At 36.8% G+C, this 13,113-nt stretch overlaps 1 protein-coding gene across 3 annotated transcripts in view; it reads right to left on the bottom strand.

Annotated features, from left to right (window-relative positions):
* Positions 1–3,948: 3,948 nt before the first annotated feature.
* gabbr1b (gamma-aminobutyric acid (GABA) B receptor, 1b) overlaps positions 3,949–13,113 on the bottom strand; it is a 137,686-nt gene continuing 128,521 nt past the window's right edge. For 2 of the 3 annotated variants that reach the window (XM_077196426.1, XM_077196427.1), the window contains exons 22-24: positions 12,172–12,300; positions 9,269–9,412; positions 3,949–8,010 (exon numbers count right to left, since the gene is read on the bottom strand). In XM_077196426.1, the coding sequence (XP_077052541.1) occupies positions 7,726–8,010; positions 9,269–9,412; positions 12,172–12,300 (558 nt within the window). In that variant the 3' untranslated portion in view covers positions 3,949–7,725. The remainder of the gene's footprint in view (positions 8,011–9,268; positions 9,413–12,171; positions 12,301–13,113) is intronic. The other variant, XR_013190460.1, reaches the window with a different exon arrangement.

Genomic DNA, 13,113 nt, shown 5'->3' with positions numbered 1-13,113 from the left:
GGAATGCTATAAGCATTTTCAAAAACAGGCTGAAATGAGGAGACATTATTCTCCTCATCCCTCAACCATCGAGCATCAAAAGAAAACTTAGAATTGTAAAAGTGTAATTTAAGTAGACAACCCTAAAAGTTTTTCATGGAAATATTATAGACATGTTAAAGGTACACAATGTAACTTTTGTTCAATATTTAAAAAATGTACATTATGAGTCAATACATCATCAATCCTTTTTTGCAAAACGTGCTTTTGTCTTATCATGATTCACTATAAGCCTATAAGTGTTTATAGTGTTTATAGTGTGTCTAGTGTGTGATTGCCTAATTGTCTTGTCACAATTAATGAGAAAGGTTGACTTGCAGCAGCTAAATTTCAAACCTCTGGGGAATCCCCTGCTTTAAAAAAAACCCGTTGAACAGAGGAGAGTCTGCTGGCAAAAAGACAGAGCTTGTAATAAAACAAGAATCAACATTGGCTTGTTTTTTTTTGAGATGGCATGAACTGAGGGATTTGAAATGTTGTAAAAGTAATGCGGAGATGCCGTTTTTATTACTCAACAGGTGAGTAATTAAACAGATAAAGTGCCATATGTAGGTTCATTGAAAAGTATTATATATTGGATTATCTATCACAGTCACACAGAGCTAGCCTGGTTAAAACCAGACCCTTCTCAGTCGTAACTGAGTTAGGGTCTGGGGAAGGTTCATTCACAGCTCACTTCCAAAGGGGCGTCACCAACGGACGTCGCTCAAATGCCTCTGGGCGCAATTGGATAGACCTAAAACCAATCAGATCGATCGAAATCTTGTAAAGCGCGCCACAATGTTTGTGGTTGGTGCCTCGATTTGGAAAGATTGGAAATGAGTTTGAATGGGCTCTTCGCCAGACTAAAGCCCAATTTATACTTCTGCGTCGAACTTACGCCGTAGCTACGCCGTAGGCTGTGCGTAGCGCGCGTACCCTTCGGCGTACCCTGACGTGCACCTCTCCAAAAATGTAACAACGCGTCAATTCTACGCGGATGCAAGCGCTGTGATTGGTCTGCTCAAACCGCTTCCTCGGGTTTCACATTCTCCCTCTGCGTGCGTCAACACGGACAACGACGCAGAAGTATAAATTAAAACCAAAGTGTAGGCTACGGCGTAGAGGCTCCGGCGTAGGTCCGACGCAGAAGTATAAATCAGCCTTAACTTGCAGAGCAAATCTAAATTTGCCGGAAGTTCATCTGGGTTTACCCAGGCTAACACAGAGCAAAAAACAGAGCCATTACCTGGAACATTGATGGATATTTCAAAGTGCTTTCCGTAATTTTGACAGACAACAATTAATGTATTTCCATGCTTTAGAAACATTCCAGTACACACTGCTGATATGCTAAATAAGGAATAGAAGTAAGAAAGGGGAGAAAATCTTTGGTTTAAACTGGGATGTGAGTAAGAATTTGGGAAAAAGAGAGATTCTCAGTGCATTCCAGTGAAATAATGAAATATAGTTTAATTAAAGTAGGAGAGCAGACCATAAAAGCGCAGTGTCTGTTGTCTTAATTGACCCTTTGCCCAAGCGCTGCCCTCCCTAGTTACTGTTGCTACGCCTGTCAAGCTTTCGCGCATGGCACATCTATTACAGTATGCACCAGTGTCAGACATTCCCAATGAGATAATTAGTAATTTTTGGTGAACGTGAAATATCTGAGAGAGCAAGACAAAAGGGACTGCAGTATGCATTCGAGGGATATATCCACGACATAATATGCAACCGATTAGAGAATAATTTCATAAAAATTGAAGCTAAAGCCTATAGTCCCAGCGCAAGCAGCAGCTCCTCATACGCTGACCATTCAAATGGGAAACACACAAATTGAGGAACAGCTATGTTCGTGCACAGCAGGGTAAGTGAAATGTGAAAATAATCTAATAATTATAAATCAAACAGTTTATCCATAAATCTTGTGGAATAACACTAACACCGGGAGAGCCGCGATCGGATTGGGTTAGAGTTACTCAGTCAGGGGTAACTGTTAGTAGGCCGTCGATTAACAAAATGCTGAAATATATTTTAAAGTATGTCAGTGAGCCTCCGTCTTGTCTTTAATCGTCTTATTTTACGTTAAAATATATGGATTATGAACAAATAACCGTCATTATTTCCAACTTCCAAGCAATAGTGTTTTTGTTAATCCTGTGGACATTAGTTGTGAATGGGGTCTCCCACACTGCTTGATCCACGCCCATCATTTCTCCCCTTGGCTTTTAGATTTTCGGGAAAGAAAAAAATTCGACTCCCCGTCCAAACTTTTAGGATTCCGGGTATCAGATTTGCACAATCGTATCATAGACAGTAAAAGAAATGGACACAGCGACCCCATTGATTTCAACGGAGAAGACTGAAGCCCGATTATTGGACTTCCTGTCTGATGGCTGAGCGACGGCGCAGGCTCAAACTGAGCGTGACGACAATCTGACAGCTGTACATCTTCTAGTAGCTGTGGCAAAACATATCTGAATCACCTAATTCCTCAAAAACGTTGTTGAAATATTTTGTCCCGTTGTTTTTATGGACTCTCCATCTATGGGCTTCTCCCTTCACTTTATGCCTCTATGTCCCACCGATTGCCTCATAGACAGTAAAAGATTGCCTGCGAGCTTCTCCTCCTGTCTATACGGTAATGTCTCTAATGTGCGACATAAAGTCGTGTGGTTATGACGCAATCGTTAGCCTGTTTTTAACAAAAAAAGCTTTTACGGGGCCATAACGTAAGATACAAAGTAATGGAGCCTTTTATACATTGTCGTGTTTATTTAGAAATAAATAATGGACAAATGAAGTCTTTGGACGCCAAAGATGTAAAGTTATTCGCTGTCAAAGTTACGCCTGTCAATGGAATGCTATCAGCAGGTGAAGTTCTGCTACAATGGCGGCTCCCGCGAGGCTTCAACTTCCGGCTGATGGATTACCCCCTTGAATCATATGGATTGCGATGCACAACGCTTCGGCAAGTTTCCCTCGCTCGCTTGCCAGACCTCCCGCGCCTAGTTACGGTTGCTAAGACACGATTGGCCAGTGGTGGTTTTCGGGCGTGGCTTAGCAAAGGGCTTGGCACAGGGCTTTTGAGATATTCTTGTGATACCAATGTCACATTAAAAAAACAAGTGTTACATCATTTTCCTGACAAATTAAAAAAGAGCATGATGGAAAATATACTGCTCATTTAGTCTCATACGAATCATATTTAACAGACTTATTATTTGGAACGATTTTTATTTTATTTTTTTTACCAAAAATGGAAGTGCCACCTGTAGCCTATTTTAAAATGCAGTAGACTCATCTGGTAGTTATGGCCCAGTAAAATCCTTAAATAATGTTCTTAATATGGTCACGTTTTGGTTTTGTTTCATGTCTGTCATGTGATCCCCTGTTCTTGTCATGTGATCCTGCCAAGTGTTCCCCATGTGAATGTGTCATGTTGTCATTGGTTGTTCACAGGTGTCCCTTGTCTAATCATTAGTCTTGTGTGTATTTAAGCCCTCATGTTTGCCATGTGCTTTTGTCATTTCCACTGTTGGTAAGTGTTCTAGTATGGCCATGTTTTGAGTTCATGTCATTGTTTTATGTTTGATTATTTGTAAATACACTGCATTTGTAAATACACAGCACAAGTTCTTAAAACTTGCCTTCAGAGGACTAATCATTACAAATATCTCTCAGATGTGTAAATGGAAATTGCATCAAAAAGTCCCGTATACTTCCACTGAAATGCCATTAGATATACTATTTATGTTAGTGTTCTCATATTCACACAGTCAGTGGGGAGGGTGGTTAAAGTGCTCCAAAATAATGAACCGATAAGCTTTACACTGTACCTGAAGCAGTTCCAATTATAAAATAAAATAGCATATCTGAGTGCAACGTGACTCATCAAACAGAAAGCAGAAGAACAGTTTTAAAAAAATGTAGCAAAAACAACGTCTTTATTTCACCAGACACCAGTCCAATTGCGTTGTACAGAATCTATCATAGTACAAATACAAATATATTTTCAATACCACATACGAATACCTTTGACTGTATATACTTCATACTTTGTGCAAGAGAATACACTTATCATTTACATTTAGCATTTACACAATTGACATTTGTGCATATCATTGTCTGCATGAACATCACTATGATAATTACTGAACCACCATTTGATGAGAAATGATGAATAAAATATTACAGTAGACTGATAATAAACACCATGGTGGGGTTTGTTCACAGGATTCCTGAAGTTATCCGTTGTCAGCGTTTATGTAAATCACCAGAGCACCATTTAGCCAATCACAAGTGCTTATGACACACCAAATCTAAGACATCATGATGCAGTTCAGTCTCTGTTTGGAATGGAATACTAGCGCACTGCAAACTGTCAGTATATACTGTATTCTGCCTTATTTATTAAAAAAACAGTATCTCAAACTCTATGCATTCTGCTCGCCAAACATTTCAAACAGTAGTATGGTTCTCCTGTAGTTACCATTCCATAAATAAATAAGGTTATATGCAGTTTAATAGTTTGTATAAAATCAATTAACTCTTAGGAGCTTAATATTATCTAGTTCATAGAGTGCTCAACTTGCCAACTTTTGAGCGGCCTTGGTTCTGGAAGTATTTTTCCCATTCATTTTCCATAGGGATATTATTAGCCATGAAACCAAACCAACCAGCTACAAGGTTAATCACTCACAACATTACATATTTTTTATTTGAAGCTAAATATTGTTTGATAAAATAGACAAAAAGCCTGTGTTCTTATTGGTTTCAATGAGGGAAAGAACTACAATCCCAAGATGCATTGTGAATTACATAATTGAACTAAAAATGATGGAGCAATATCAAACTATTGATTTAAATGTCGATTATGTATATAGAAATGTTTATACATGTATATACAATATATTTTACGTTTATTTGCAAAATATGCGTATATATACAAATATTTAAGTTTGAGATTGCAGGGAGACTGACCCCATGTCATTTGCAATGCTGCATGGGATTGTAGTTCTTTCCCTCATTAAAGCCATTAGTTACAATCTTGTGTTTGAAACTGATTCTTCATCATTCACAGTGCATCATGGGAGTAGGCAAGCGCTTACGTGTTTTTGAAGATTTACTTGTCGTCATTCTCTGTTTGGTCAGCAGAATCATGGGTAATATAGTTGCTGATGGCAAAAGATTAACAACCTCGTACCTCACAAAAGAACTTTCTTTGAAGGTTTGGAAGTCATTGTTAAAAATCAATTCTCCCATAAAGAAAATGAATAGGATTTTCACTTCCGGAACCCGACTGTTGCACTCTATTGCAGGTCAAGTCAAGAGCATTGTATTGTGGTAAATGGTACCCTGCCATATACTGTCCACATTATACATTCCAAATACTGCAATAGGGTAGTATGCTATCCTGAAGATAACCTCTGTTTGTTTATGAAACCAGCAGCAACATTTCAAGTATGAGGTAATAACAGGTCTCTGAAATAATGAGCAATGTGCTATTGTCACAAGCACTTATGAATAGACAAATGACTCTCATAGTCCCTGTAGGGATTTTTTTCTGTACATCCCATCTCTCCAAATGAGAGAGAGAGTCTTTGCCACAGCAGAAAAGCTAAATGAGCATTAACAGTCCGGCTGAAACCGGGGAAACTTTGCCGTACAGGCCCGCTGATGAATCCAAGCCACGCACACTGAGAAAAAGCAAGAGTTTACGAGCTTCACTGCGGAAAACAGACACACAGCTGTTGGGAAAAGCTGCCATTGAAGACTGTCATTTCAAGGGGCTCCGCAGACAGAAAACTGGCATTATGCATGATGAGGTAACCAAGAATTCATTTGAACAAGGAACAGTTCCTCTGTCCTCACCTTAGAAAGCATGTATACTGTAGAGTAGGGTTTCAATCAGGAATGTACCGTGATTTGAGTGATGACTGCACAAAGCAGCTGATGAGTGTGTGAATGTGTGTGTTGTTGAAGTAAAGTACCGTATTGCACGCTCATCCGAGTTCTGTTTAATGAACTAATTTCCCTTTATCGTTGCTTGGTATTAAACGCACATGACAAAGATGGCTGCGCAATGCATTTTTAATGTTATTTGCATTTCAAAGTAGCGGCATCCTGTGACGGCTCCAATATGGCAGGTGCCATTTAGAAGCAAACTGCATTACAATGCTGGGAGATTCAATCTGCAGCTCTCAGCTACACTGGGGATCTAATAAAAACAAACCCCCCAAATCTGCGATGAAATTACGTCTCTTCTGTACAAAGCCTTCAAATGCCTTCAACAGCTTGTGAGTTCTAATACATTATCCCAGCATGCTCTGGCTATAAGCAAACCAACATCATTTCATTAGCTATATCATTGCAGCTTATTGTGAAGCTAGACTTTTTTTAAATGAAGGAATTGAGTGATTTGTGTCCATTGGTAGGGCGTAGCAGTTGCTAAGGTGTTCTGGTTGGTTGCTAACAAAAAAGTCCCTCCTTCAATGTACAGTAAATTTATAGGATTTTTACTTAACGTTTGCCTGGCTGAAAATCATAAGTCTAATCACTTAGAAAATTAATATCATACCTCTCTTCAACAAGCTACACGATTTGAGGCATCATTTCTTTGATTCAGGATAAAAATCCCTTAAAAGGTCAGTTCAAATTAGATTGTGGGCTAATAAAACAGGAAGGAAGGAATCTGTTGACGTTGGTCACAAGAAATGTTGTAATACTGTCAGCTGCGTGTCAGGGAAGGAATGATTATGAGGTCATGGTAGAATTGGAAAATTTGTAGATGAACAATAGGATATGAAGTTTCCAGGTAAGAAATGCAGTTCAAGTTTGGTGTCAGCAACACCAAGGTCAAGGGTTCAACTCCCAGGGAACACATACTGGTAAAATGTAAACTTTAAATGTACTGTAAAACACACTGGATAAAAGCGTTTGCTAAATGAATAAATGTACCTTATTGTTACCACACTGACTAGCTATTGCATTTCGACCACTACTGAGAACTGTGGGATATTGCTAAGGCTGGGTATTGGCAGCGTCCTCGCTATACAATACATATCGTGATACATGTTGCAATTAAATATATCACAATGGTCCATGATATCAAAATTGAATTGCGATTGACACTGCACTAAATGTGAGTGAATCGGTCAGTCTCTCTAATGAGGTTTCAGAGACTTATTTATATGACCTGTTTGAACTGTAGGAAATATGAATGCACAAAATTAATACAAAATGTATGCAAGGTAAGAAAGTATTGAAAAATTGCGGTATTACGATATGTGATTGTTTCGTAGAGTCCTAAAACACATTTGATGAGAATAATAGGAACATTTTCTATAATCCATGATTTTCTGTTAGGACATTTTTAGCATGTCATTCTTCGTAGACAATTTACCGAGTTAAAATCAGCTGAGCGTTACTCATTTGAACTGTGTAATGGTTCACAGCATGTGTGTTTTCGAATATGGTGACACATCAAATGATGCAATCAAAACCAGATTCTCAAGCCTCCTGTGTTTAACATCCCATGAATCACAGCAAGTGTCACAAACAAAAGAAACGAACAAAGGCCGCCTGCAGGGCGAGACGGAGGAATCTGTGGCCCGCGAATCAAGGTAGCTTATTCTTTCTTCCTGCTTTTCACTTCACTGTGTCCCCAACTTGCAATTCGTACCGGTTCCTTCAGCGTCCCGGGACTCACTTGTAGAGGAGCTGGAGTCGTCCAGGGTGACAGTTGTTGCGGTTGATCTTGCCATCGGGCTGGTACAGGGTGGAGGAGTTGGAAAAGGTGGGAGGGAGGGAGTGGTTGTCAGAAGCAGGGAGGGGGTATCCTGGTGGCGGGAGGAGAGATTTGGGATCGTTCAGAGGAGTGGGAATGGAAGGTGAGCTGTGGTTCTGATTGGAGGAGGTGGGGCGTTTTCTGGAACGCAGGGCCTGTCGTTCTGACAGCTGATTTCTCAGCTCTGATACACGTTCCTCTTTCTGTTGGAATGAAAACACAAAACTAAATTAGAAACTGGGCCTAAAAATATGAAACATATCTGTGCAGTTTTGAAAAGCACTGAGAAAAGGAAGCTGAAAGTAAACTTGACAATCTGCCACAACTCTCATGACATCTACTGTATCAGACAGGATAGGGCCAAATTCAGAAATTAAGAATGAGTGTCCCTTTGAAGTCGGAATTTGAATTGGATTGGCCACATGACCCACAGGATGCTGAGTTGAAATGACAATAGGAGGATTTTAGTAAATTTCAATTAAAAGAAATTCAACAATCACACAAATGGGGAATTTCATTTTGGTGGTGTTCTTCTTAACCAAAACTAAAATTAAATACTCTGTAAATTGAAATAAAGCTTAATTAGAATAAAATTGTATTATATTACATGAAAACTGAAAACATTAGATGGCATCTAATGGTTACTAATTATGTTATTACACTATATTAATTACTGCAAAAACAATAGCATTGACACAGTTAGCACAAAATATCCTCCACGTTGTTTTAAGATCACTTAATAAAATAAATACTGGAGTCAAATTTGGAATTATTTTTTATATCACTTATTGAGCTTTTACTGCTCAAAGGCGTGCACTTAGTATAGTGTTGAGTATATTAACATTTTGATGATCTCATTGAATCCACCACCCGCAAAATCAAATTGATCTCATCATTATTATGTATTACCCTTTTTCAGATCTCAGTGTTCAAATCCTGAGGCTGAGACCGTCTTTGGAAATTTTGTTTGATGTTTTTACTTTTTTGAATTAAGGCAGCCGGGAATCAAATGGTTCTTATTGGATTACATTATACTGACCATTACAAAGCAACAGTTATGTACATGGGAAATGAAGTGGTCTTGCACCATGGTCCATAAAATTTCAACTATCCCAGTCTGAAATATATATATACAGGGTATATATATATATATATATATATATATATATATATATATATATATATATATATATATATATACTATATAGATAGATAGAGATACATACCGTAATATAATAATGACATGTAATGTATTATTAAAAACTACACTTACAGCAGGTTACATGAATTTCTTTAAATTTGTTCCTTTAATTAAAAGTACAAATCTGGATCCTGTTTGCTCATTCAATTAAAATTCTAAAGAAATTTAAAAAAGACTTTCTCAATTCAGTTTTGAAATATGTTCAATCCTGGTATCAGACGTTCCGAACAGTGTGCTGGAAAAATTGAATGTGACAGAACCTCCTGGATGATCTTCTGCAGCTCTTTGTTCTCTCTCTCCAGCTGGCGGGATTTCTCCTCATCATTGTTGTTTGTGGATGAGCCGGTCTTCATGGTCTCCTGCTGGTCCGACTGCCACTCACCACGAGTGATAAGCCTCCGCATCTACACCCACAAACACACACCACACTAGGTATAACAACAGACCAGATTCATGTCGACGGAATATTAATGCACTGCAAGCTGGACAACAATTACGGTCTACTACTACCTACTATTTATTAAAAATAGAGTGCAAACCGATGAGGATTAGAAATAATAATAGTAATAAAAAATAATTGATGTAAAAAAGAGTGAACAAATATGAGTTTGATTAAAATGTAACTACTCGTCGAGTCATATGGTCTTGATTATGTGTAGATCATTAGACAAGAAAATATAAAAAATAAAATAATAGTATAAAAATGACAGAGGTGGAAAGAGTAATAAAATATTCTACTCAAGTAAAAGTACTACTCAATGAAATTTTACTTGAGTACAAGTAAAATTACCGGTCTAAAAATCTACTCAAGTAAAAAGTAGGTCATTTAAAATTTGCTCAAGTAAAAGTTACTGAGTTACTTTTTTAACAGCGGGGTGGGGTGGGGGGCTCTCCCGTGTAGGGTTGAAATGGTATGAGATTTTCACAGTATGATAACGTCTCAGAAAATATCACGGTTTACAGTATTAATCAATTATTAAATAAATAAACGGTATTATTACATAATGGTTGTTATTATTATCATCAGTTAAAATGACAATTAAATGAAAGAAAACATTTTTGGGGGGGTTGAACGAATGCTTTTATTATAACAAACTTGAAACCATTTGTTTGTTTTGTTTATTAAAATTTCAATACAACGAATCAATTAAATTCAATAATTGATAATGAATTAGATTAACAACTTAATTTTAACATTAATAATTTATTAAAATGTTTAAGAATAATATAGTCCTATGGAATGTATTTTATTCAGAAAATTAATGTTTCTTTTTATGATTTAATCCAAATATATTATCAAAAACGGTGGTAATCAAATGAAAATTTAAACTTGTGTCCTTTTATTTTTTGGGGAAGAGCTGCAAAAACAGATTTACTAAATTAAACAATGGACAAAAAGTATATTCCTTAAATAATGTTTAAATAAATTGTATTATTGTTGTTGTTGTTATTATTATTATTATTTTGAGGAGTATGTTCTATTGTATGCCTACAATAGTAATAAATTTCTGTCATAATTTCTCCTAGTTAAACCAAACTTTTATTTTGACGGGTTTTAGTGAAGACCTGTTTCAAAGTGTATTTGACAATGGATTTTCTCAAATAAAATGGTGAAAATGCTCAATAGGAGTTCTCTCAGAGCAGCTCTGGAAATGTTCATGTATTCATGTCCTCAAATTGTTTGTGAGACGCTGAAAACAGCATGTACTTGAGTAGCCTATGTAGTACCTTAGACCAAGCGGAGCAGCTCACTCACACCGATTCACACAGAAACGCAGAACAAGCAGGTTATATATTTACATAGCAGTATTTTTGCGCTTAAATATTCACAGACCATGTCGCGATTGGAATTATTGCACAGTTCTACTTTCCATGTATTCATCCATCCATAATTTTGCGTGTTTTAGCCTACTTGACATCTGCGTTATGTAAATTCCATTTTCATGACTGGATTCCGGGATTCCCTCTGCATCACGTAAATCATTCGCCTTAAGTTATAATCGGGACATACCTTTATCTGCAGGGTGATGGTGTCCTATGTATCCTCCTTTTGCAGCCACTTTGTGTCCACATTTTTTGCAAATTGGATATCTCCTCAAGACAACCACACTTTTTTCTACATCCAAAGTATTTCCATACTGGCCATAATTCGCTTCATAAGAATTCAGAACGCTTCGCTTTCAGCTTCAGCTGGGTCTGCGTCACCTTTTTTGCACGTTTGTTCTCCCGCCCTTCAATCAATGCAGTAGTTTCCGGAGTGTGATTTTTTTCTCCCTTGTATTATTTTTTACTCCGTAACGGATATGATTTCAAATGTAGCGAAGTACAATACTTCAAACAAAACGTATTTAAGTAAAAGTAAAATTAAAGATTTTAAAAACTACTTAAAAAAGTAGAAGTAAACAAAAAAAAACTCAATTACGTAACGTTAGTAAATGTAATTCGTTACTTTCCACCTCTGAAAAATGATAGCACTGGTCTGGAGGAATGTCATTCTGTAAATACTTGAAAACTTTTCTTATTTAGACCTTATGCAGCACTTTCAGCACTCGTTGTGTTCTTTCTTTCAGGTTTGTATTTGCACAGCATGAAGGTAAGATCTTACAGATTTATGAATGAACCGCTCATTTAAAAATCTGTCCGGTCTACTGACATTTGTTATGATATCCGCTTCAAATATCACGATGCTCATTATAACTTTCGCTACTGTACAAAAAGTAAAACCACTTCACCAGCTAATTACTCTTCGACAGCGATTCCATAGAAATATTCAGAGATAACGAAAAATCTACAAAATTCTAAAGATGGCTGCATGCTTGTTTCTCTGGTGCATAAGGTCCATATAACATGAATAAAGGCTTCCTTTGTGTATGTAACTGCTTTTATTGGCTGTTGTATAATTGCAGTGTCTTCACTTTCCTCTCTACCGTTCTTTTGAGATGTCTAATAACACCTGTCCTCCGATGACACTGATTACACCATATCTCCATAGCATCATCATTCAGCGCACTTTAAGATTTCATGAGAAGACCGCTGAGAGAGATGCATATGTCAAACAGTAACCACTCTTTGCTCTAGTTATCCACCATTAATATTCATCACTGTAATACAATATTTACATTAGCGCTCCTTCTTGTTTTGAGAAAATGATCTTCTGTTGTACCTTGGGGACGAAGAGGACGACTAGAGTGATGTAAACGGAGAAGATGATGGCCAGCGAGGCGAAGGCGAATGAGGCGTCTTGCTTAGACGATAGAATCATGGTGACTGGAGCGGTAATCATACACAACACCTGAAAGAGAGAGAAACAGTTACATTTACAGGTGTTTCTTTAACAATGGGTGCTTACAAAACACATTTTTTTGCCCTCTCACTACATTAATTGGTCTACTATGGAAGCCTGTTTCCGCCACAGAATAAAACATTTTAAAAGATAATTGCGACTTTGTCACGCAATGCTGACTCGCAATTGTGAGAAAAAAAGTCAGAACTGTGAGATAAAAAGTCGCAATCACCTTTTTTTCTTTTATTCTGTGGCGGAAACAGGCTTCCATAGTCTACTGTCAAAGTCCAAGACAATGTTGTTATCGTTAACTAAACTACAATTCTTAAAAATAGTTTCAAACATTCGTTAATGGCAATAAAGCTGAAAATTAATTAAAATATTAGATGGTAAATATAAAAAACTACTGTGCTGTTTTGACAACTAACTTGAAGAAAATAAAATAAGTTTAAATTGAAGTACTAAAATCACTACAACTAAAACTGAAATAAAAACAAATTAAAGCAAAATAGAAATATTAAAAAAGCTAATAACAATGATAACAAATAACAAAGCACATTACAAAATGACAAAAATGCATACTAAAATTAAAGTGAAAATATAAAAAAGCTCATTTAAATTATGAATAAACAGTGTAATATAGTAATAATAACACTGGTCCATCAGTGGATATGCATGCATCACAATATATTTTCTATATATTTTTTCTGAATTATGTTTCTGAGCCAACAAATGTCCCAAATTCTTAATAATAAAATGGCACAGTCCTTTGTCTTGTTAAGACTAATTTCCTAGAAATATTTTAAATATACACAAGTAATA

Source organism: Siphateles boraxobius, unplaced genomic scaffold (assembly GCF_051911475.1).
Source record: "Siphateles boraxobius isolate OS27281-9 unplaced genomic scaffold, OSU_SipBor_1 35, whole genome shotgun sequence".
Lineage (NCBI taxonomy): Eukaryota > Metazoa > Chordata > Actinopteri > Cypriniformes > Leuciscidae > Siphateles > Siphateles boraxobius.
Note: the sequence above shows the minus strand (reverse complement) of the source record. Positions and strands in the feature narration are given on the sequence as shown.